The sequence below is a fragment of the Cyclopterus lumpus genome, chromosome 25 (assembly GCF_009769545.1).
Source record: "Cyclopterus lumpus isolate fCycLum1 chromosome 25, fCycLum1.pri, whole genome shotgun sequence".
NCBI lineage: Eukaryota > Metazoa > Chordata > Actinopteri > Perciformes > Cyclopteridae > Cyclopterus > Cyclopterus lumpus.
This window is the reverse complement of record NC_046990.1, coordinates 7,665,075-7,688,632: the sequence shown is the minus strand read 5'-3', so window position 1 is coordinate 7,688,632 and position 23,558 is coordinate 7,665,075. Positions and strand designations below refer to the sequence as shown.

At 45.1% G+C, this 23,558-nt stretch overlaps 2 protein-coding genes across 4 annotated transcripts; one reads left to right on the top strand and one right to left on the bottom strand.

Moving 5' to 3' along the window:
* Nucleotides 1–2,139: 2,139 nt before the first annotated feature.
* On the bottom strand, nucleotides 2,140–8,171 carry abhd5a (abhydrolase domain containing 5a). Its single transcript, XM_034529233.1, has 8 exons — nucleotides 8,063–8,171; nucleotides 7,745–7,825; nucleotides 6,954–7,039; nucleotides 6,357–6,732; nucleotides 4,371–4,525; nucleotides 3,884–3,995; nucleotides 3,604–3,790; nucleotides 2,140–2,993 (listed from the first exon to the last, which is right to left on the bottom strand). Exons 1-8 carry the CDS (start codon nucleotides 8,095–8,097, stop codon nucleotides 2,904–2,906), a joined length of 1,122 nt encoding a protein of 373 aa, XP_034385124.1. The 5' UTR covers nucleotides 8,098–8,171; the 3' UTR covers nucleotides 2,140–2,903.
* Nucleotides 8,172–8,295: 124 nt separating this feature from the next.
* On the top strand, nucleotides 8,296–23,466 carry ano10a (anoctamin 10a). 3 transcript variants are annotated; one of them, XM_034529108.1, is made up of 16 exons: nucleotides 8,329–8,366; nucleotides 8,998–9,021; nucleotides 9,565–9,703; nucleotides 10,135–10,341; nucleotides 11,231–11,365; nucleotides 13,044–13,163; nucleotides 13,287–13,471; nucleotides 13,625–14,009; nucleotides 14,894–14,949; nucleotides 15,021–15,095; nucleotides 15,239–15,427; nucleotides 15,531–15,722; nucleotides 15,812–15,940; nucleotides 19,133–19,249; nucleotides 20,766–20,782; nucleotides 22,635–23,466. In XM_034529108.1, the coding sequence occupies exons 3-16, from the start codon at nucleotides 9,586–9,588 to the stop codon at nucleotides 22,729–22,731; spliced, it is 2,022 nt and encodes a 673-aa protein (XP_034384999.1). In that variant the 5' UTR covers nucleotides 8,329–8,366; nucleotides 8,998–9,021; nucleotides 9,565–9,585; the 3' UTR covers nucleotides 22,732–23,466. The 3 variants fall into 3 exon arrangements, with proteins under 3 accessions (XP_034384998.1, XP_034384999.1, XP_034384997.1); XM_034529107.1 differs by lacking the exon at nucleotides 20,766–20,782 and having other exon boundaries at nucleotides 8,296–8,366; nucleotides 9,568–9,703; XM_034529106.1 differs by lacking the exon at nucleotides 20,766–20,782.
* The last annotated feature ends 92 nt before the right edge of the window (nucleotides 23,467–23,558 follow it).

Sequence of the window (23,558 nt, the reverse complement as noted above, 5' to 3'; positions counted from 1 at the left end):
CTTTATCGATCACCCTGGACGCGAATGATCATTGATCAGGTTGAAGATGGCCATGTTGAATAATTCAGGCAGCGAGCAGAGCAGAGTGCCTCTTAGTGAGCGGCGGCTCATACATCAGCATTTATGAATCTAGACTCCCAGCAACAAAGCCAGACAAAGTCACAGTCTAAATGGTAATGCAGTTTTCTGTGTGTGTGTGTGTGTGTGTGTGTGTGTGTGTGTGTGTGTTTGTGTGTTTTGTGCGCTTGGTAAGTCACAGAAGGTCTGGCCTGCCTGAGGGCGGTACTCACAGTGTGAAAGATACGGGGGTGGCACTGCCGCACAGCCCGAGAGGATACGCTGTCTGAGGTCTGAGATGGAGGGAGGATGGTGAGATATATATATATATATATATATATATATATACATGCAGCTGGAGAAAGAGAGAGAGAGGGGAAGGAAGGGAGGAGATAAGCGCCTTAGAGGGTGGAAAGATAACGGCAGATAGGGAAAAGCAGCACGGCAGCCGAGAGCGAGCGAGACAGACACAGGAAGAGAGAGAGGAGCGATACAGAGGAGGCGAGAGGCGGAATTTAATAAATTAGATCAGGCGCCTCGCCGGTTTCCTAGCAACCCATACGAGACGAGCCTGGTCTGGCCGGGTCTGTGCTCCAGAGTAAAGGTCTCTCTCCTCCTCCTCTTCCTCCTCCTCTTCCTCCTCCACTCACTCAGCACTTGGCATAAGTGTCCAGTCGTTGTTAATGACAAATATATTTAAAGAGAGATTCATGTTCAGAAGTAAAAGGGAGTCAATACTTTGGTGTTTTCAAAAGTAAAAATACCATGAGTGTTAATTATGAGTACTTTATATACTTTGATCTCCAACAACCACTTTGCCTTTCTTTTTTTGTGCATTAATTTGCACTGCAATGTAATTTTCCTTAACTATGACCCGTGACTACTTTGCGTTAAAAAACTAAAGTACGGTTTTGGCTCAAAACCACGAAGTTAGATAAAAAACATCACGTCCGTTGGCATTATTTTCATCCCGAGGGAACGCAAAACCAATAGATTCCATATTTGACCAATTTGACTATTTCGTGACCTGCCGTGACACCGCGGCTGCAATAGAGGTGACGATTAATCAGATGGGGACATAATATCGTTGATGAACAATGATATGTCTTACACATGTCACACACTGCACAACAATGAGGTGCTTTGGACACCTGAATTGAAGTATTTGTCAGTCTTTGTGTGCCCAATACCCTCGTGTGGCAGAGCCGATAGGTGTAATGCCACAGTTTGGCCACTATGACCTTACGGTCGATGTCCGTGTTAATGTTGCCTTTGGATCCGAGGGATGGAAACGGAACTGTGTGCATCCTCGTATCCTCAGTCCCTTTACTTGTGTCCTTCCTTCCTCCCTTTTGGTGATTATCAATGTGGAAAACAAACCTCATGTTACTTTCGGACGGTTCTCTTTCGCTCCTAATGAGATAAAAACAATAAACGAGAGGAGGCTGTGACGCAATCTCCACATCTCCTCGTTGACCAATGAGCGCTCTCTAGTGGCCGTGAGGGGAAAGTACAAACGCTCGGGGCTCATCTCGCAGAACAAGAAATGATGATGGATAAAATATGGATTCAATGAGACCTTCCTTCTTCACATTTACATTTAGCAATAGGGACTTTTTTTCTCTCGATATATATAATTTGTGCAATTTTATTTGTACGATTGTTTCCGCAACTAATTCTAGAGTCACAGACATATTTCCCCGTGACAGCTGATGACATGCTGTGCTGACATGATGTCACAGCAGATCCCTTCGGCCTCTAAAGAGGCTGAGCACACTTTAAAAGCTTTAATAATTTGTTCATGACATTTGAAACTTTGCAGTTATGATTGTTGCACTTTTATTAAATTAGGTGACTTGAGAAGTGGGGAAAACCAATGCAGCAGAGGTCAAGAATCCTGAATATCCTGAAAATGACTGCGTCTTACATTTCCCATAATGTAGTTGTAGTTGTGTTAAAGGAGCCCAGTCTAGTACTTAGGCTCCTGAGGTGTTTGTCCCTGATCTGGCTGACGCGCTCTTGTTCAACCTCCACCTGCGCGTCCCTTTCGCTTCGCTGACATCACCCACGGACACATTTGATTATGTATAAATATAATGTGTTTATTGTGTGGTCAGTAGAGAGAATGCAGCTTTAAGACATGAAGCCTAGGCTTCTATACAACCAAAGGAGTCACCCCCTGGTGGACAGTAGAGAGAATGCAGTAGGAGAATGGGTAGGATGGCCTGCTTTGGCCACCCATAGGCGCTGTCATTGGTACATCTTCATTTATAAGGCAATCCTTGGTCTACTCCCAAACTACCTGTGTGTCCTCATCATGAAGAACAGTGTGCGACAATATAGTTCTGATACTTCCTGATGCTCACTGTCCCAAAAACAAGAGAGGAAGATGGGAAAAAAGAAAAAAGGGCTTTTGTGTACTCTGCACCCTCATCCTGGAATATGTTGCAGAATACTTTAAAAATCAAAGAACTGATTCCACTTACTGGTTTTAAATATAAAATGAAAGAAATGGAGGCAGGTTCCCAAAAATGTCACTGTTTCTTAAATTAACTCGGTTATGTCTCTTAACTTTTAGTTTCTTTCAACTTGTCTTGTTCTGTGTTTTCTTTGGTTTGTAACTATGTGTTTATTATGCTGCTGCCTGTCTTGGCCAGGTCACCCTCGAAAAAGAGATTTTTAATCTCAATGGGATTCACCTGGTTAAATAAAGGTTTAAATAAAAAAAACAAAAAAAGAATATTCCTGCTTTGAGGAAATGGAATCATGCATTTCCTGCTGAAGGGAATTCTGTTTTTGGCGCTCCTCTTTTCTCCAGTGTTCAGAAACCGAGGCTCGTCTCCGCTTCAGTCCAATTTGTCACACGCTTTCAGGACTCTGTGGTTGAAGTCCTCCGGCTGGTCAGCGTACACGTAGTGTCCGGCTCCTCGGATCGTCTAATTAAAAGACGGGAGGAAATAGACAAGCCATCAGGAACAGGACGTCAATAATAGAACCTTCAGTAATAACTCCACTATGATTTCAACATGTCTCAACCTACGGGGTCAGATCAGTCTCAATAATTGCAAATGCACACAGAGAGACTCACAAATGCAAAACACAAAGATTCACAAATGTGCACAGAACAATTCACAAATATGTTCGATTTACAAATGCACACAGAAGGATTTACGAATAAATTAGACTCGCAAATGCACGCAGAACGATTCACAAATACCTTTCGAATGCACACATAAATAAATTAGGATTTATATAAATATAAAAGATTTTCTAGCATTTCTATGTGTATTCTTCTATTTGTTTGTGGATTTGTATGTATTCACACAAATCAAAATGAGGGCGATATCTGATTGGCTACAGATGGGAGTCTCATAAACCCCCCCCCCCCCCCCCCACACACACACACACACACACGTGGAGCAATCCACAAACAAATGCAGTGCGATCGACAAATAAATACATACAAATACATAAATATGCTGAATAAAAAACAAAAAACAAAGTAAAAGGGCATGAATTCAATGCCCCCCTTCCCTCTGAACTTACGATGCTCTCCACATGAGAGTGTGGCCTCATCTCCTTGAGGGTGCTGCCTGAGTTGCTGTCGATGCTGGATCGGGATCCGTAGATAATGGTGATGGGGATATTGGGCTGAAGCTGGTCCATCCTCTGCATCATCGGCCTCACAGCCCAGCCGTAGTTAACGGTCATATTATTAAAGGCCGTCTCTCCACTGTGACAAAAGAAGAAGAAAAACACGTTGAACCTCATGAACACATTGCTTTCATCACAGCTATGAAGAAAAGCAGCCGCGGTGAGGACCGACCTGGGGCTTTGCACGTTCAGGTGGTAGATGTACTGAGTCACTGTGTTGTCATCGAACATGGAGGAGAACTTCTTCTTGAAGTCGGGCCTCAGAGTCTGGACCAAGGTGGGCCCTGCAGGAACAAAATATTAGGAACAAAATATGTAAGAAATACTCAAAGTTGCTCAAAGTGACAATAATTTTAGCAAGCTATATTAACAAAGCCCTCTTTTGGCTTTTGCCTCAATTCAACCGTATGATCCCATTATTATTCATTCATCTCATGCATTCGTACTGCATATATTTTCATATTTCCTCTCTGTATGCTACAGATGCTCTGCTACTCTCTGATAAACCCTGCACTCATATTCTTCTACTTTTCATATTTATTAGGCAGCTCCATTATGCTCTACTCTCGCTTGTCGATGCCAACTTTTGTTCCCAGTTTCCAGTTTGTTCTGCAGCCACTGCAGATCATTAAGGGTTCTGTCTAATCTCACAGATTTACCAATTGGTCCAACCAGCCTCAGGCCAGCAAGCGGGTTGAAGGGACTGAACATGGACCCGAGGGCTTTGATCCACACCGGGATGGGGCGGTCTGCCTCCGCTGTGTCCGGGTTCTCGGGGAAACCCCAGGGCTCCACCAGCACGATGTGCTTCACTCTGTCGGCCGGAGACAAAGACATTAAAAAACACACTTTCACCTGCTGTTTGGGTTCATTTCATCTTTTGTGTTTACAGAGCCACATATACATATCCTAAGATGACTGACTGCCATAAAATTACATTTTAGTGTTATTTTCCACTCTCAAGGAGTAAGGACGCCGTAGCGAAGTTGCCATGCTCCTAAATCTGAGCAATTACTTTGGTGAATACAATGCTATCAAAACCAAAAGCTATGAAAATAAGTTGGAATAAACCAGAAATATAATTAATTAATGAGCAGTTATGCACATTCTCACCATCCATCTCACATGCACTGGCTGCAAAGGAACATTATGGACACACCAGGCGGCAACAAGAGTGAACTAGCAAAAGTGCCTTAAACTTGCATTTTGTCTATTGGTCATCAGGGGGCGACTCCTCTGGTTGTATAGAAGTCTATGCTTCATGTGTTAAAGCTGCATTCTCTCTACTGACCACCAGGGGGCGACTCTTGTATAGAAGTCTATGCTTCATGTGTTAAAGCTGCATTCTCTCTACTGACCACCAGGGGGCGACTCTTGTATAGAAGTCTATGCTTCATGAGTTAAAGCTGCATTCTCTCTACTGACCACCAGGGGGTGAGTTTCTTGATTTATTCTCTCAGTAAACATTGTAAACATGAGTTTATAGTCTCAATTTCTAGTTTCAAGTCTTCTTCAATACAGCGTGATGTTCATTTAGTAAATTATGCTCATTTAGAGTCAAACAGACCATAAAGCAGGGGATGCTTTAGGGGTGTTTTTAGTCCATGAAAGTTCATCGTCAACAGTTTTGGTCGCCTAAAAATGTATTTTTCAGGGTTGTACTTTCGTTTCACTTCTGGTTGCAAGGAGACAACATGGCAACGGCCAAAGTGATGAACACGAGGCTTCAAAACCACAAACCGATGGCGACGTCACTACGTCCACTTCTTTTATACAGTCTATGGGACACACTGCCCATTCATCGGAAACAATCCAAAATCCATGGCAACTGCACCACATGATCTAACAATACACACAGTACATATTATCTGTGGGCCCTCAGTTTGTTGCTGTTTGCCTAGAGGACAACCTGGTAGCTTACACTGTATTTCGGCTGTAATAGGGACACACGGCATGTACCCGGTTGAACGTAAACTATTTGGAACACTGAGGTAACAGTAAGGAAGGAGCATTACTGATGAAGGAGGCGATAAGAGATTGAGGACATTTTATCAGACGTCCCTAGAGAGCCAGGGCACCTGCTGGAAGCTGAGAGCTGGAGATGCAAAGTCTGATTCTTTGTTCTTCAAGTCACGATTATAAAAGGAGGATTCGGCTTTATCGTGTCTTTGGTCAAACCAATCTCCTCTCAAGGTGCACTCGCCCACTTATCGTCTTCTTTAATCCGGTCGAGCCTGCTATTAGCAACACCTTTTATTTTGTCACATGCTCTGTGCATGTTCATACTTTCTATTATATTCATTGTGTCTCCATCACAACGTCCATGCATCTAACAATTCATTTCAGGAGCAACAATTCAAATAGTCCTATACACTGTCATCATCCTCTCACCTGTAAGATGAATCTAAGAAAACAGCCTAGCTCCAAGTTCCTGTGGAGATTCTGATGATGCCTCAAAATATTACAAAAACCTGCCGTCCTCCACCACTCAGTGTTGGTCATGAATGTTTCAAAGTGAATCACAAAGGTGCTTTGCCCTCGATATATAACTCTTATCACACCAAATGCGCCTCATATCAACCAAAGATCCCTTTTCAATGAGAAACAACTAAACCCAACGTTACACTATGAGAATCTGCACCCACCTGCCAGGGTATTTGATAGAGTATGACACAGCCAGGAATCCTCCCAGGTTGTGGCCCAGCAGTATCATGGACTCCAGACCCACTTTGGCCCTCCACTGCTCTATAGACTCCACAAACTGGTCCTCTGCCTCTCGGGCGTCCGCGGAGAACCGGGGCCTGCTGCTCCGTCCGAAGCCAAGCAGGTCCACGGCGAAGACGGGCCAATGCTGGGAGAGAGCGTCCAGGTTCTGAGCCCAAAGGCCCACGCCACCTCCGAACCCGTGGAGCAGGACCAAGGGCGTTTTGCCTTTGACGCGGTCGCCGCTGAAGGTCAGGGTCCACAGCTGATTGCCGTTGGAGATGGGGACATGCTGTTTGGAGAAAGGTCTTTCTACACCTGAAAACAAAGCAAAGGGAAAGAGAGAGAGAGATGTAGAGCTCAAATGGGACGCCAAAAGGTTCTGCTAGGTGTGCCACGCCCTCGTCTTCACCGAAACAATTCTCGCGGTATGTGTAAAAACAGTCGACCGTAAATTAAGCTCTATCGTGCAATCATTACTCCTTCAATGCGTTGACGGGCACATGTGGAAACTAAAAGCCAGAGAAGCTGATCCTTACACCGCAGCATCATGTCCTCTGCAGTCTGCAGCTGGATCTGAGAGGTGGGACACCATGACGGCAGCCAGTTGGGGATCCACCACCACCTACACGGGCAGAGACACACTCAACTTCAATCATCAGACTGGTGACCATGCTTAAAGGATTCAGACCCAAGCCGAGATATAGAACATCATAAGATAAAAGTTCAAAAGTGTATTAATAAGAGCATCCACGAGGACTGAATGTCAGCATTTATTGTGCTTAAGAGCGATCTGCTCTGGTCCGCTGTGTCGGATCATCTCAGCATCAGCTGCTCGGGGGGGGGGGGGGGGGGGGGGGGGGGGGGGGGGGGGGGGGGGGGGGGGGAACATACCTAATTTCATAGGCAGGCTCAATTGACGCAGTGTGGTTTACATTAGAGAAGCTGATTGTTATCTATTTCACGAAGTCAAAGAAAACACAAGCTACAGAGTGTAGAAACCCCTCTGAGACAACGTCGGGGGTGTCAAAATAAAGTCACAATTAAAGAAAATAGCAGCTACATTACAATTGTAGCTATTATATTGTAATGTTTTGCCAATTGCCGTAAAGTTCATAAGACTAATTACGTGATAAACCAGCTTGTTCATTACAACATTGTAAGAGTGGAAACACAGCCATGGCTTTAGACATATGTTTACATGGAATAAAACTTTGTGTCTGGTATATTTAACAAGAAGAAGAAAAAAAAAACACAAAGCTGCATCCTAAGCAGTGACGTCAGAGCCCCCCCCCCCCCCCCCCCCCCCCCCCCCCCCCCACACACTCACTTGATTGTGCTGTCCACGTAGCCCCACGCGCTGCTCACCAGACCCTGGGCTCCCACGACGGACAGCATCCTGTGGACCACCCTGAGGAGGAAGGGAAGCAGACAGACGTGACGTCACTCAAAAGGGGTACACGTGTGACGTCACTGGTGCCTCCGAGTCAAACCTGTCCGCTGGGACAAGCTCCGCGTGCGTTTACCTGCTGCGTGACAACAGGTGTTCCACAGACTCGCTTACGACGTATCAAAGAGGACTTATTGATTATTGATCATCATATTTATTGGCTGACTTATTGATGTATATGTGTGTGTAAACACTCACCCGCTGCTCGTTGCTGTCGCCGCTTGCTCGGCCATACTGTAACTCTCAGGAGTCACACGGCGCCTTGTGACGTAGCCTCGAAATGAGTCGACCCGCTTGCTTCGTAGGTCGAGACAGCTCCGCCGGGCGGTGCTTCCACAGCTCAATTCCACGAGGTTCACGGCGCGCCCGTCTCCGCCCGTCGCGGCGCTTCTTTTCTCGCGCTGTAACACAAAGCGAGCGCACCCCTCGTCAGCGCGTGAGGCGGCGGAAGTGTTTCCTCAACATTTCCTAAACGCTGCTGCTCCGCGCAGGAGAGGAGTTGGTGAGTTGGAGCTAAACGCGAACACACACATAAAGTCAGTGTTTAGTGTGCGCTGACAGCGCGTTCAAAACCAGTAATGAGAGGGAACCTTTGTGGAGAACCACTGTGGAGAAAGAACCGGTGTAGAGAAATAACTACTGTGGAGAACCATTGTAGAGAACGATTGTGGAGAACCATTGTAGAGAAATAACTACTGTGGGGAACCACTGTAGAGAAATAACCACTGTGGAGAACCATTGTAGAGAAATAACTACTGTGGAGAACCATTGTAGAGAACCACTGTAGAGAACGATTGTGGAGAACCATTGTAACTGGAACCACTGTAGAGAACCACTGTAGAGAAATAACCACTGTGGAGAACCATTATTAAGAACCACTGTAGAGAATCATTGCAGAGAACCATTGCAGATAACTACTGTAAAGAACCATTGCAGAGAACCATTGCAACAAACCATTGCAGAAAATCACTGCAGAGAACCATTGCAGAGAACCATTGCCGAGAACCACTGTCGAGAACCACTGTAGAGAACCATTGCAGGACAGGTTCCTCCAGTCCACGGCAGCAGCCTTCACACGGCTGCAAGAGGAGAACACTATGTTTTGTTTCTAAATGTAATCTGACTGTTCACAGATCCGCCCAGAGAGACAAATCCGGGTGAGTACCTTTTAGCTCCACACACACTCACACATACACATACACACACATACACACACACACACACACACACATACACATACACATACACATACACACACACACACACACACACACACACACACACACACACACACACACACACACACACACACACACCAGCCCCGCCCTCAGTCTCTGCTTCAGCTGTCTCTGCTTCAGCTGTTTGTGTCAGTGAGTCTGGGAGTGGACCACATGAGTAGTGCTCTCTGTGTAATCTACAGGTGAGTCTGTTTGTGGTCTCCTGGTCACCTCGGACACGAAGGTGGAAATGTGGGACCACGTTTGGAGATTTAGTTTCTCAGGTTTTTAAGGATCTTGAGCAACACTTTCTAGAATTTAGCTTGCACAATGTTTTATTATATGTTTGATTAAGATAATAAATCACAGTTTTTCTCTGGAAATAAATCAAAATGAGATATATGTGTGTGTGTGTGTGTGTGTGTGTGTATATATATATATATAAATAAATAAATAAATAAATAAAATATGACTTTGCCCCAGTAGTCCTGGGAGAAGGGTAAGATGTCAGCAGACGGCTCCAGGTTCGATCCTCTGGTGGTGGTGGAGCTGACCTCGGACACCAAGGAGGAGGCCATCTCCTGGTTGCTGAGCCGGATCCGGGACACACAGCAAAATGGAGGTAGGCCCATCGCACGGTGATTCACTTCTTTCACTTACCTTTTCCTAAATAGATGTAAAGTCATAGGTGACATCACCCCTTCTGACCCCCCCCACATCCTTCCAAGGTCAACATGCATACGTAGACTGTACTTGCAAATCAAAATAACAGAAAATTGAGAAATAAATGTGCAAGATGTGAACATAAAGAGTGAAAGAAACAAATGACTCTCTATACACTTGTGCCAAATATGTATTTAATATTTATTTAAATGCAATTTTTGTCCATTTAATTTATCGTTTTGATTATGTGGTTTTATTTAATTTATATTCATGGCATGGAAGGGTCTTAAAATGACAATATTGTTTATCACATCTCAGAAGAAGTGATCGCTGCGGGCCCAAATGGAGGTGAAGTGGTCCCCTGTGATAACCCCGCCCCTTTTGTCCCAGGCGCTGAGCTGCAGGTGGAGCAGCTGGAGCAGCTGGGCCCCGGGGTCAGCGCTCAGGAGAAGGAAAACCCCAACCTGTTCCTGGTGGGGGCCACACGGCAGAGGCTGCTGTCCGGAGCTGAGGACTTGGGCCTCTTCAAGGAGTTCCACGATGGATCCATGAGAGGCTTCACCTGCGCCAACAAACACAACTTCAAAGACTTTCAAGGTAAAGGACGCGGCTGTCGTCGTGTTTCTGCTCTGGAAGAAAGTCTTACTTTATATTTTGTATCATAAAAGTGTAGTAAACCGGCTAAATTGTGTCCAAATAGTGTCAGGGGCAGTCGGCTATAGAGTCTCTCTCACTAGCACGAGTCTTTACACTTTAACCGGCTCACTTCACTTCACACTGCAGCTATGCTACTCTTATGCGTGTCAACAACACTGGGATGGAGACGCCAAGTTTGAAACACATTTACAGGAAAATACAACATTATACAAAAAAAGAAGAATTTGCACCAAACATCGGAACATGTCTCTAAATGTCTCAATAGATTCTGGCCGCGTTGAAACCGTTAGTTTTCATTTTGAAAGCTCAACGGCTAATGGGGCAACATCAGAAGTGTAAACTCATCACTCACTCAGTGACAGACGTTTGTGGTTTAGAGGCTCGGGGCCAGACGACAATAATGTGACAATGTAAAAAGAGTTCTGTGTTTTATTCAGTTGACAAAAGGGAATGAAAACAAGCATGTTCAGTTGCAACAGCACAAGGCCAATGCAGCGTACGTCCAGTAGAGCTGCAATTATTGGTTGTATTTCTCGAAATTTAGATAATCCATTATTTGATTCAATCATTATTTTCCCTCGCAATAACTTTATGGTTTCATCATCTCCTACATGACATTTTTTGGGGATATTCTCTGTTTAAAAGATAGTGAACTGACTTTTTTTTTTTCTTGTTCTTTAAAATACTGATGACATTGCAAATAACCGAGAAATCAATAATGCGGATAAATGTCAGTGTCAGCCCTAAACTAGTGAAGGTAAAGGCTGTTTGACATTACAGTATTATTGCTGCTTTTTAACTGCTGTTTAAATCCACGGCCTCTCCCCAGGAGACGGAGACTCCTTCCTCAGCATGGCGGAGTGTCAGTACATCATCAAACACGAGCTGGACACCTTACGGGCCAGAGACGAGACTCATGTACCGGGACACCAGCAGGTCAAGCTCTACCCCGGGAAATCCATCAGTGAGTGTCCATCCACCTGTCACCCTGTCACTTTGAAATTCAGAGCAGCTGATTGGACGAGACGAACCGTTTAAATGAGCTCCGGATACCACGATTTGAGATTTCATCCTTATTGTTCGCCTCCAGTCGGTTAGTACATTTGGTAATCAATTAACCCCGTGATGTTTCCCTCAACATGAATTCATCTAAATAAATTGTGAAAGTGTTAAAAGTATTCAAACATTATGATTGAAGTATCTGATGGCGCGCGTCTATTTTTGGGTTCATACCATTTGTGACATGTGGTGCAAATCTTTTTTTTACCAACCATAGAATTGATAGAAATGATCAAACATCCTCCAAAATACCACATTAAGCCACCAAGACCCTGAGGAACACCGTAGGAAAAGCCATGCTGGGATCTGTTATCTTGAAGTTATTTAGAACTTTGGAGATTTCTGCAAGAATTCCATTTTTCGGGTTTTGGATGATGAGTCTTGTCTTGAGCTGTGGTTAAACCTAGAGGTCATACCAGGTCATTTTATACAGTGATGTCAAGTTTCCAAAAGAATGGTCTCACAATGTTAAATGGAGTTTCTTAGTAGAGAAAATGTCAAAGTTACAAGAAAAGCAGGCAGCACGACTCGGCCTCCACCCCTCCTGTTAGAGCAGTCTGCCTGTCTGTCTGCCTGTCTGTCTGTCTCTTTCTGTCTGCCTGTCTGTCTGCCTGTCTGCCTGCCTTTCTACCTGTCTGTCTGCCTGTCTGTCTCTGCCTGCCTGTCTGTCTCTCTCTCATTGTCTGTCTGTCTCACTCTCTCACCCTGTCTCACCCTCTCTCTCTCTCTTTCTCTCTCTGTCTCTCTCCCTCTCTCTTCCTTTCTCTCTCTTCTCTCTCTCTTCTCGCCCTGTCTCTTGTCTCTCTCTCTCTCTCTCTCTGTCTCTTTCTGTCTCTCTCGCTCTTCCTGCGACTGCAGTATGGAAACAATAAATATGCAAATGCTGTGAAATATCCCAAAGCGAGATAAGGAAGCAATGAGCTTGCAGGGGAGATAGAGTTCCTCTATTCAGCGCCTTGTATTCGACAAATGTTGTTAAAGCAGAATGTAATCATTCTCCACAAATGATGCACTCAAGATGGCCCGATAGAGCTTTCATGTGCTCGTATGTAGTCGCTCTGTATGAGACGATGGAAATGATTGGTATAGGCGGTGCATTGTGCACACTCGGCTGGCTCACAGCCATTGTTGGCCTGTCGTTGTTTTAGAAGATGAAGCTGCATGTTTATGTGGTTGGCAAAGTGAGTTCTGACAAACAAGTCGGGGATAAAAAATGCAGCGAGGCTGTTTTCATGTCACTCAGTCAGTGAAACTTCCTCCAAAGAATTCAAACTTTGAGCAAATAAAGACTCGACCACCTCTACACGTAACATTTCCATTTACCACGGTGAGTGTGGTAGGATGCTGGCTAAGCCCGTCACCATTTTAATGCCACTGACATGACGACAACTTGATAGCTTAATAATGCAAGTTCACCCTTTTTTCTTTTTTTTTTTTAAAGGAGCAATTCACTTTTCTTAATTCTTAAGAATATTCAATTGGAGTGCGAGGAACATTTGTGAATATAGTGGACATGTGGAGCAACTAAGCTAACTCGTGGACATTATCAGTGTGAGCCAACTGTTTTGTCGTTGGCTTCCTAGTCCGCAGACTGCTGTCCAAGGGGATCCTGATCCAGGTCTTTCCTCTCCACCAAAAGGAGGAACTGAAGAGGCTGTCGTTCTCTTGGTACCAAAAGGTGAAGCTGTCCTTTCAGCCTCTCGGTGAGTAGTCGAGAGCCGGTCGCTCTACATGACGACGACTTTGCCTTGTTGTTCTCAACCTTTTCGGATGTTTTGTTCCTCTTTTCATATCACATATTTTTCCATATGTCCATTCTACCCCAGATGACATCCGACACTACTATGGCGAGGGTCAGGCCCTGTACTTTGGCTTCCTGGAGTACTTCACCTTCGCCCTGGTGCCCATGGCTCTCATCGGGGTGCCTTACTACCTGTTTGACTGGGAGGACTACGACAAATATGTCCTCTTGGCTGCGTTCAACTTGGTCTGGTGCACCGTTATCCTGGAGGTACGGACGGTGACTGCGTCTACTTACAAGTTACTTGAAGTGGAATTAACTATTAAAGAAATGAATGAAAGGAGTGTGATACATTGTAGCTTGAATGAATAACAATCCAGTGAAAGCTGAGTAACCGAAGAGTCCGAACCTCCCCCCCACCAGTTGTGGAAGCGTTGCAGCGCCTCGCTAGCCTACCGCTGGGGCACGCTGAGCAGGAAGAAAGCCTTCGAGGAGCCTCGGCCCGGCTTCCACGGCGTCCTGGGGTTCAACCCTGTGACGGGCCGCGAGGAGCCGCTCTACCCCAACACCAAGAGGCAGCTGCGCGTCTACCTCGTGTCCCTGCCCTTCGTCCTGCTCTGCCTCTACCTGTCCCTCTACATCATGATGATCTACTTCCTGATGGAGGGCTGGGTGCTGTCGGTCCACGACGAGGAGCCCACCTTCTGGACCGGAATACTGTGTTTCATCCCCAGTGTCATCTACGCGGTGGTCATCGAGGTCATGAACCTCATCTACAGATATGCTGCGGAGTTCCTCACGGAGTGGGGTGAGTAGTCCTGGTTGTTTGAAGCAAATGTAAGGAAACTTAACACAACTTAATTGTTATATTCCTAGATTTAAAGTAGTAGTAGTAGTCTGATTTTACAGTGATATTATTTGTCAAATAGTTATTCAGCACAATCAACATCTATTTGAATAATTAACAATCATCATTCTGCCTTCTACTACACCCATTTTTGAGTCCGAAAATATTAGTAGACATGAACAACTCTCCCAAATACAATACTTAATATGCCAAAACTCAAATGGGTGATAAGTGAGGAGCTGCTCTATAGACAATGAATTAGAAGATGTTATAGATGAGGACTTCCTGAGTATAAACTACATTCACTGTTTTGCCACTGAGAACGCTACAATAGAATAAAGCTCATCTGACATATTGAGTTCTTTTTTTAAGTATATTTATAAATATATTTATTGGTAACAAAGGAGGAGGATGTAAATATGCACCCTCAACACAGAACACATTCTGCATATTCCTCCACAGACAGCAGTCCGTCAGAAAGGATACCAGGTAGAAAAGAGAGAGGCACAAGCTCCCACCTCACCGCTAGAAGCAACTTTACTAAAGTATTTATTTATCTACTCGCCTGCACGTCGGGGTCACCAGCGACATTTTAAAGATGCCCCTTCATGGTACCGTTCAGGTAGGGGCGACCTGTCTGGTGGTCGTGTACTTAGTTTGGTTGGACCTGATTGGGCGGTCAGAGACACAGGGAGAACTCTGCATCCCCAGGGTCACCTGCATTTCAGTTATTGGACACCTTCAGAAGGAAACATTTCCATAAAGGTGTCCCGTTGGTTGACATGCAGATGGGAGCTTTCTGCACCTGCTTTGTGTCACTCACATGCTCCCATTTGTGCTTTTAGAAAACCACCGGCTGGAGTCCTCCTATCAGAATCACTTGGTCCTCAAAGTATTAGTGGTGAGTATCAATCGCACACATCCACCAAGAGTGCAGCTTCTTCTTGTCAACACCGACTCTTTTCTCCGCAGTTCAACTTCTTCAACTGTTTCGCCTCCCTGTTCTACATCGCCTTCGTCATGCACGACATGGTGATGCTCAGACAGGTAGCTCCCTTCCTCCTCTTCCTCTGCTTTAAGGTTTCTTTGTATTATTATTATTATTGCTGTTTTATTTACCTTCCTATTCCATCCCCTTACTCTCCCTGTCCCCCCCTCCACCTGGTTTTCATGTTCACGTCTGTCTCCAGAGTCTGGCCACGTTGTTGATCACCAGTCAGATCTTGAATCAGTTCATGGAGGCCTTCCTGCCCTTCTGGCTCCAGAGGAGACGCAACAAGAAGATGATCCGCAAAGTCCAGATTAGAAAAACCCTGGAGGACAAAGAGCTTCCTCTGGCCGATCAAGTCCGGCTGGAGGCCGACATGAGCACCTACTTGGTAGGTCCATGCGGACTGTGAAAGCCTTCACATGATGTTGTCCATTAATGTGGGTGTGCGTAGGTCAATATGCCCGCCTGGGCCTCCGCTCCCTCTCTCCTAGGGAACCTTCGACGACTACCTGGAGCTCTTCCTGCTGTTTGGCTACGTCAGTCTGTTCTCCTGCGTCTACCCTCTGGCTGCCGTCCTGGTGGTGCTGAACAACATCACGGAGGTGTACTCCGACGCCTTCAAGATGTGTCGGGTGTTCAAACGACCCTTCTCGGACCCGGCGGCGAACATCGGAGTCTGGCAGGTGAGACGCACGGCTGTGAATCATCTTTGGAAAATGAAAACACATAACTTGATGTTCTATTATGTTAATCCCTCTCCGTCTATGTCCAGCTCGCCTTCGAGGCCATGAGTGTGATCGCTGTTGTCACCAACTGTTCGCTGATAGGCATGTCTCCACAAGTCAAGGCTTACTTCCCCGAATCAGACATGCAGCTCATACTGTGGACGGTGGCTGTTGAGGTACGCACGCACGCACGCACGCACGCACGCACGCACGCACGCACGCACGCACGCACGCACGCACAAAGACTCCGGGAGGAAGTACAGTTAGTAATGTGCAATGGAGAGATGTAAATTCATCCATAAGGAGAGAGGGAGAGAGGAGCTCAGTGTATCCTAAAACGTCCCCCAGCAGCCTATAAGCCTATAGGAGCATATCAAGGGGCTGGACCAGGACAAACCTGATTCAGCCCTAACTATATAAGTGCTATTAAAGAGGAAAGTCTTAAGTCTATTCTTAAATGAGGTGACTGTGTGTGCCCCCCAGACTGAAAGTGGAAGCTGGTTCCATAAAAGAGGAGCTTGATAACTGAAGACTCTGGCTCTACACATGTAACCCTGTATATATCGAAGGGAAACGTGGAGGGACAGCCTTGCTCTGTGCCTGTAAATATCTTCAGCTAGGTTGAGTTGATGGAGCTTTTTGCTCACTAGATGGAGCCAGAGTCCAAACTCGATCCACTGAGAGACTGAGAGAGATTTAACGTGCATTCAGTGTGTGGCTGTGGTCGAATAGTCCTTTTTGCTCAGGAAGGTTCCTAACGGAGTGAAATGACCCGGAAGTATCTAAGTGGCCGCCATGATAAGAGACCACCTTCTCGAATAAATGAGAAAAACCTATCTTGAAAAAATGTAGGCTGCAGCCTAAATATGTTATGCCCCTATCAGCTAATGACCAAAAATAAACTTCTGCTCACCCTCGTCCATCACTCCAATTTAGTTTAATTTGTTTCACTGTGGAGTAGCATGTGATTGGTTGGGTCATTTTGAAACTCTCCAGCCCACTAGATGGCTCCCTGAAGCCAACCAGCTGGCAGCCCACAGTGTGAGAAAGCTCCATGTTTATCAGGGTTATGCATGCAAGGTCAATTTATACCCATATAAACTCCTCAGGAGGACAGCTAGGTGGAATTCCGTATATTTTTTTGTGTGTGAAATGACCCCCATGCTGTCTCGGGCCGTTTCTGTGCATGACAAAAAAATCCCGTAAGAACTGCGTAGCATTAGCCATACATAGCGTTAGCTATGCTGGCTGCTCTGTACGGCTGTGCAAAGTCATAGTGGTGCTTGAAGCTAATTAAGCAACTTTAACAACATAACCATAGTGACTTAATGGGTCACTTTGGTATTTTCAACCTACGTTCCCTTGTTTTTTTGTCAAACTGACTAATGTAACATTGTTTTGTAATTGGTTACATTACAGCCGCTAAACGGGCAACATTATGGAGAGCTCCATACAGAGAAATTAAGCCTTTGTCTTTGCCCTTTCCCTGATCCGTCTATCTGTTGTTGTCTCGTGAGGAGAAATCTCGTCTGGAAACCTCGTCGGGATCTTTCCATGTCGTCTGACACTTATAGTAACAATCTGAGGCTGTCGGTGACAAAACCCAAAGACAAGCACTTGTAGTGGACGTACACCGACGGAAGAGTTTGTGTGTGTGTGTGTGTGTGTGTGTGTGTGTCTTCTACTGCCAGTTAGCACTCTGCATGCATACGTCCTCTCTCTAGTATACAGGTGGAAGGAGTGATATAGAGCAAATGAAGCAGGCGGAGATGGAGAAGCAGTCAGGGCGGAGATGAGATATGATCCAAGGGGGGGAGGAGCACGTGTGTTTCTGATGAACCCGACCCAGCGGCTGATTGTACGTCCGAGCACGTTCCTCGACTGTCGCCATCCAGCGCACCTGCAAGCACCTCTTAACGAGATGGGGGCGACAAGCGTCGCGACAGCGAGGCTGTACGGTTGTGTAACGTTGAGTGTTCCTTACAGGCAGACGCCGCTTATTGACACAACATGTATGTATTGCCACGAGAGGGACTGGAACAGGCCAGAGGGTGCAGTTTATCTTTATCTTTGAACCTCCTTTTCTCTTCAGACCTTCTTATCTTGGTTCTAAGTTGAGGGGCTGGCGCCTCGTCTCTTCCCGGCAGCGGTGCCGTGATACCTGAGTAATTACTACACATGGCTCACACGCATCAGTGAGCAGTAACCAAGCAACCGGCCAGCCAGCTGCAGAAACAGACTTGGATCTGTCTGTTCACACACAATGACAGTTCTATTGGGGGGGGGGGGGGGGGGGGGGGGTAATATTCATTCGTCAGGCAAAACAGAATTTATTGTCAGACCTTGAAAAGAACAACATTTCAGAAGTCACGTTCTCTTCCTGGTCTGAGCCGGCGTCCTCTCAGTCTCAGCTTAACCTTGTGCTGCTGAATCACTCAGAAATATAAATTAGCCTGGAATACCATTAGCAATAAACTAAGAGCCGGCGTGTTTATTGTGCACTTTCAATCATTGTCGGAGCTTCTTTAAACCGGAAATGTAAAAAACGGCTCAGGACAGACCGTTATGCATTCAGGGCTCACAATTGCCATTTCTGTCTAACTGTGTGTGTGTGTGTGTGTGTGTGTGTGTGTGTGTGTGTGTGTGTCTGTCTGTCTGTCTGTCTGTCTGTCTCGGGAAACGACAGGAGAGAATTTAATTCAGTCTGGCATCCACTTGAACTTAACACATTGTGCTAGTTGGAGGCCAAAGTCACTAGTCTTGAATAGACTGTGGGTATAAGCTTGCCATTGGCTCCTCCACATACCCGCTGTCTGTTTGAGGCTCGGGCACCATCCTCCTAGACGATTGTGATCGTTTTTATGACGTACAAATCACCAGAATGATTTATGACGACGTCACACAAATGTCTACGAGGATAAAAAAGGTGAACTTTCAGACAAACATGGATGTAAACTGCGACTTGACTGGTTGGCAGGTGCATAGAACCTCAAGAGGCCTGTTAAGGTAATTTAAATTTGATTAGCTTTAGTAGATATTGGATGCACAGTTTACATAAGAGTCTTTTTTACACATTGCTTCAACAAGATAAGACTGAATACAAAAGCCTCTCATACAGGCAAGAAGCTAAGGTGGCCATAGTTCAGACACATAATCACAAGCAGACAGTCACTGACATTGACCACATATTGAACAAAGCCAACACCGACTGTCCTGTTGTCTCCTGTGGTCCTCTCGGATTAAACGGCACATTATCCCATAGAAAACATAATCAAGTTATATCGATTTTTATTTTATTGTATTTCTTTTAAAGGTCTAAAGTGTTTTTTTATACTGCCATGTGAAGTGTCATTATTTTGTGTTTTCAGCATGGGCTGCTGGCCTTCAAGTTCATCCTGACCTTCCTCATCCCAGATGTTCCCAAACACATCCAGATCAACCTGTCCCGCCTGGAGTTTGAGTCCCTGGAGGCCCTCAAGAAAAAGGTAAAACCTGGTCGCTTCAACCAAAGCCGCTCAACATTAACAGTTAACCGTGCAAACAGCAGCAGCAACGAATAAAAGAAACATGGAGCAAAATGTAACTGTTGTAGGCTTCCAATGTTTAGAATGACAAAGTCCATTCAAATATTGTAATGATGGAACAAGCCTGTCAAATTGCGACTCCTCTGGTTGTATAGAAGTCTATGCTTCATGTGTTAAAGCTGCATTCTCTCTACTGACCACCAGGGGGCGACTCCTCTGGTTGTATAGAAGTCTATATAAAATGACTACTTCTCTCTTGATTTATTCCCTCAGTAAACATTGTAAACATGAGTTTATGGTCTCAGTCTCTAGTTTCTAGTCTTCAATACAGCATGATGTTCATTTAGTAAATTATGTTCAATTTAGAGTCAAACAGACCACAAAACAGGGTATGCTTTAGGGCGGGGCTATAAGGTGATGGACAGGTATCGTCGTCACTCCTCAGTCCACATAGTGGGCGACTGTGACTCAGTGGTGTGCAGGGTCGTCCTTCAATCAGAGGATCGGCGGTTCGATCCCCGGCCCCGCCAGCCTCTATCGATGTGTCCTCGGGCAAAGACACTTAACCCCACAATGTCTCCCGTAGCTGTTCTACGGTGTGTGTGAATGTGTGAATGTCAGTTAGTCCTGATGGGCTGGCGGAACCTTAGCTCCTCCCATCCGTGTGTGAATGGGTGAATGATGTCACGTAGTGTTAAAGGCGAAGGACTCGAGGCTTCATAACATCAGTCCACAAACGGGTGACGTCTACTGCTTATTTACAGTCTGTGTGTAAGAAGTTTTTTTATTTGTTCAGATATAACTATGGCATATGCATACATTGCAACGTTATTGCTAATAGAATGTCTCGTCTTGTCCAGCATCCAGTGTATCTTCTCGATCAGGTCTTGATCATGTGGTTATTTTCTCACACACATGTTGATGCTGCAGTAGCTCCATGTCCACTGAGCATTACCTACACGCTCTGGATGCCTGTCCCAGAGCACTTTGCTGAAGACAGATGGCGTGCCCTATGTTAATAGTATTGACACGGCTCCACAGTGCAGCATTAGCCCGCTCGGCTCCGCAGCCATTTGTTTGATGTGGGCTGACGGAGGCTGAGTGCTTCTCTGATGAGCTGTTTGGCTCTCGGTTCATCATTTCTCTCATGTCTTTTTTATTCTGTCATACTTCTGCTGCGTTACATTTACACATTTGACTCTTTAAATACAGTTTATATATATATATATATATATATATATATATATATATATATATATATATATATATATATATATATATATATATATATATATATAATTACAATTCAATTACTTCTAATACAGACTGCACACAGATGTGAGGTGATTCCTTCCTGCTGAAAGGCCACCGTTCACATTGTTCCATTATGCTGCTGCTTCCTGTTGTGCAGAGGCTGCAGTCATGGTGTGTTCTCTAGTCTTTACCCGTGTTGCTCTGTGGTGTTTTGGCTCTGCAGAGACCGCTCCGTGGAGGGTGAGTAGCTCTGGCTGTGTGGGTTTGGATGATGTTGGTTTGTAGACTGGAGTGACATTCATTCATAAATGGGTGTTGTGTGTTCACTGTTGAGCACTTGGATGCTCATCTAATATCCTAACTCCACTGGTTTGTTTGGGAATCTTTGATTTTTAACATGACTGAGTCATAAATCAGCATGGCATCCTACTTAACCTCATCACAGTTCCTTTACTCAAATGTATGTCCCGGTGCATACATGTTCCCTCCCCCCTCCGAGCTTGCTGAAGAACCATTTCTGACTGCACTAGAGCGACGAGAAGGTAGTTAGACGGCTACATGATGCAAACATTACAGTATATTGACTGAAGCAGACAGAAATCCAGTGGAGATGATCGGGGAACAATCAGTTATGTAGCATAAACATCGATATTTGGGTTTTGATCATGTAATGTACTTGTAGTGGCGTAGAAACTAGTCCAGCCAGAGTTGGTGCTCACATAATAGAGGAGTTATGGTCTGTTTGACTCTAAATGGACCATATTTAACTAAATGAACATCATGCTGCATTGAAGAAGACTTGAAACTAGAGATTTATACCATAAACTCGTGTTTACAATGTTTACTGAGGGAATAAATCAAGTAGTCATTTTCTATCGACTTCTATACAACCAGAGGAGGTGCCCCCTGGTGGTCGGTAGAGAGAATGCAGCTTTAACACATGACGCATAGACTTCTATACAACCAGAGGAGGTGCCCCCTGGTGGTCGGTAGAGAGAATGCAGCTTTAACACATGACGCATAGACTTCTATACAACCAGAGTTACCACCCCCTGGTGGTCAGTAGAAAGAATGCAGCCTTAACTTATGAAGCATAGACTTCTATACAACCAGATGTTTGACTTAATCCAAATTCAAATTTAAATGTGATGCCAGAAATGAACTAAAATAATATTCTGTTCCCCATATTATCATATTCGCTTGGAGAATCTTTTTAGACTTTATGATTTGTCTCAGCACATCAACTTCTTCAGATCAGGAGCTCCTACTGCAGCTCTTTGGCACAGTCACAGGAGGGCATGTCGGATACAGATCTCACATTCCCACTGGAGACACTTGATCAGATGGACAAGTGACTTTCTTGGCTGCACTTCGTCACCTTCCTCTGCGCCGCCATCTGAGCAGATCAATCACCGCCTTCATACCTTCACCCTGACTTTATTACACGGGGCAGATACAGCGGAGAACTTTCCATGTGATGTCACCCCCGTGAAAACCTCAATGGTCCGGCCTCCTTTGCGATGCCTCCTGCCTGGTGGGCCGGCCTCCTGCCTCCATGGCCCGGCCTCCTGCCTCCATGGCCCGGCCTCCTGCCTGGTGGCCCTGCCTCCTGCCTCCATGGCCCGGCCTCCTGCCTCCTTGGCCCGGCCTCCTGCCTGGTGGCCCGGCCTCCTGCCCCCATGGCCCGGCCTCCTGCCCCCATGGCCCGGCCTCCTGCCTGGTGGGCCGGCCTCCTGCCTCCATGGCCCTGCTGTCAACTGCTGTAACTGATCTGTGTAGTGGAGTATGTCGAGCTTAAACAATTAGCAAATGAATCGTTAGTCGATGGACGACAAGTGGCCACGATTGTGATGATCGATTCCGTGTTTGAGGAACAATACAATTCTATCGGCGTCAAGGAGGGAGAACAACTTGCCCCCGTCATGCTACATGTGTGACAGTGCTATAATCCCAATGAATACCCGGCCACATATGTATATGTATATATAAACATTGAGAAAAGATGATTGTATTTTGACATAACTTGACCTACATTAAGATATATTGTTAACAGGGGGAAACAAATGCTCATGAACCTGTTGCTGTGTTTCAGAAAATGCTCGAAGCCACGGAGCTCAGCAAGGCGATCCAGTGAGGAGGAGAGGAGGAGCTCCAGACCCCGACTCTCTACAGCTCTTCTTACGCAGTGACGTGCTGCTTATCTGCAATATCTTCACATTATAAACGCTTGTAGAGCCAAGCTGATTTTATGACTGTTATATTTATATACACGTGTTCTGTTCTTTGGGTTGAGTTGAATAAATCCTGACGTTTGGGATTTTGCAGATGTTAAAGTTTGTCCTAGAATTAAGCTGAAGAGCACTGAACTCCCAGTTAACCAAAGACACCAGTCAGGGTCCTGGTGAACTCCCAGTTAGACATAATGTTTGGCTTTGAAAAACATCTTTATGATCAAAAATGTAATTTTTTTTTTATATAACAAATTCCAAAAGAAACTTAAATTGTCTGAAAGAAATCAAATGTTCCGTTACCAAAATCAGAATTAGAAATTCAAACTTGAATGTGTGGCTGAAATGTTGAATGCATTACATTTTGTGCTATTTATACTTCAATATTTAGTATCCAGCTCATCGGATTGAAATAATCGGGCTTTCTTTTTTTTCTTCCACAGACGAGCGGTCACGAGTTAGTCTGATGTTGGCATGCAGCTTATGGGTTATGGGTAATCATATCAGTTAATATCTGTTCATTCAGTGTCGAGGAGGACTTGAAGTTAAACGATGCACTCCTCTCACCCCTGGTGCCTTCAAATGCAATCTGAATATGTTGTTTCTATGCTCTAGTATTTACATTTCCTAATGTATTGAAACTGATGTAGAGAATAAATTAAATTAAAAAGGGGGAAATTAAACTTGTCCTGTTGTCTTGTCCAACATCTGAATATGAGGTTTTGTTTTTTACATCGACTGTTGTGGAGGGCTAAGAAGATTCAAACCTTATTGAACTGAATCTCGCC

Coding starts and splice junctions, on each gene's coding strand:
- abhd5a (XM_034529233.1), bottom strand. CDS start 8,097: ATGGCCGAGCAAGCGGCGACAGCAACGAGCAGCGG. Junction 3,996..4,370: donor GAGGCTGGTTGGACCAATTG/GTAAATCTGTGA, acceptor TTGTTCCTGCAG/GGCCCACCTTGGTCCAGACT. Junction 2,994..3,603: donor ACTCTCATGTGGAGAGCATC/GTAAGTTCAGAG, acceptor TCTTTTAATTAG/ACGATCCGAGGAGCCGGACA.
- ano10a (XM_034529108.1), top strand. CDS start 9,586: ATGTCAGCAGACGGCTCCAGGTTCGATCCTCTGGTGGTGGTGGAGCTG. Junction 9,704..10,134: donor GGACACACAGCAAAATGGAG/GTAGGCCCATCG, acceptor CTTTTGTCCCAG/GCGCTGAGCTGCAGGTGGAG. Junction 15,723..15,811: donor CGAACATCGGAGTCTGGCAG/GTGAGACGCACG, acceptor GTCTATGTCCAG/CTCGCCTTCGAGGCCATGAG.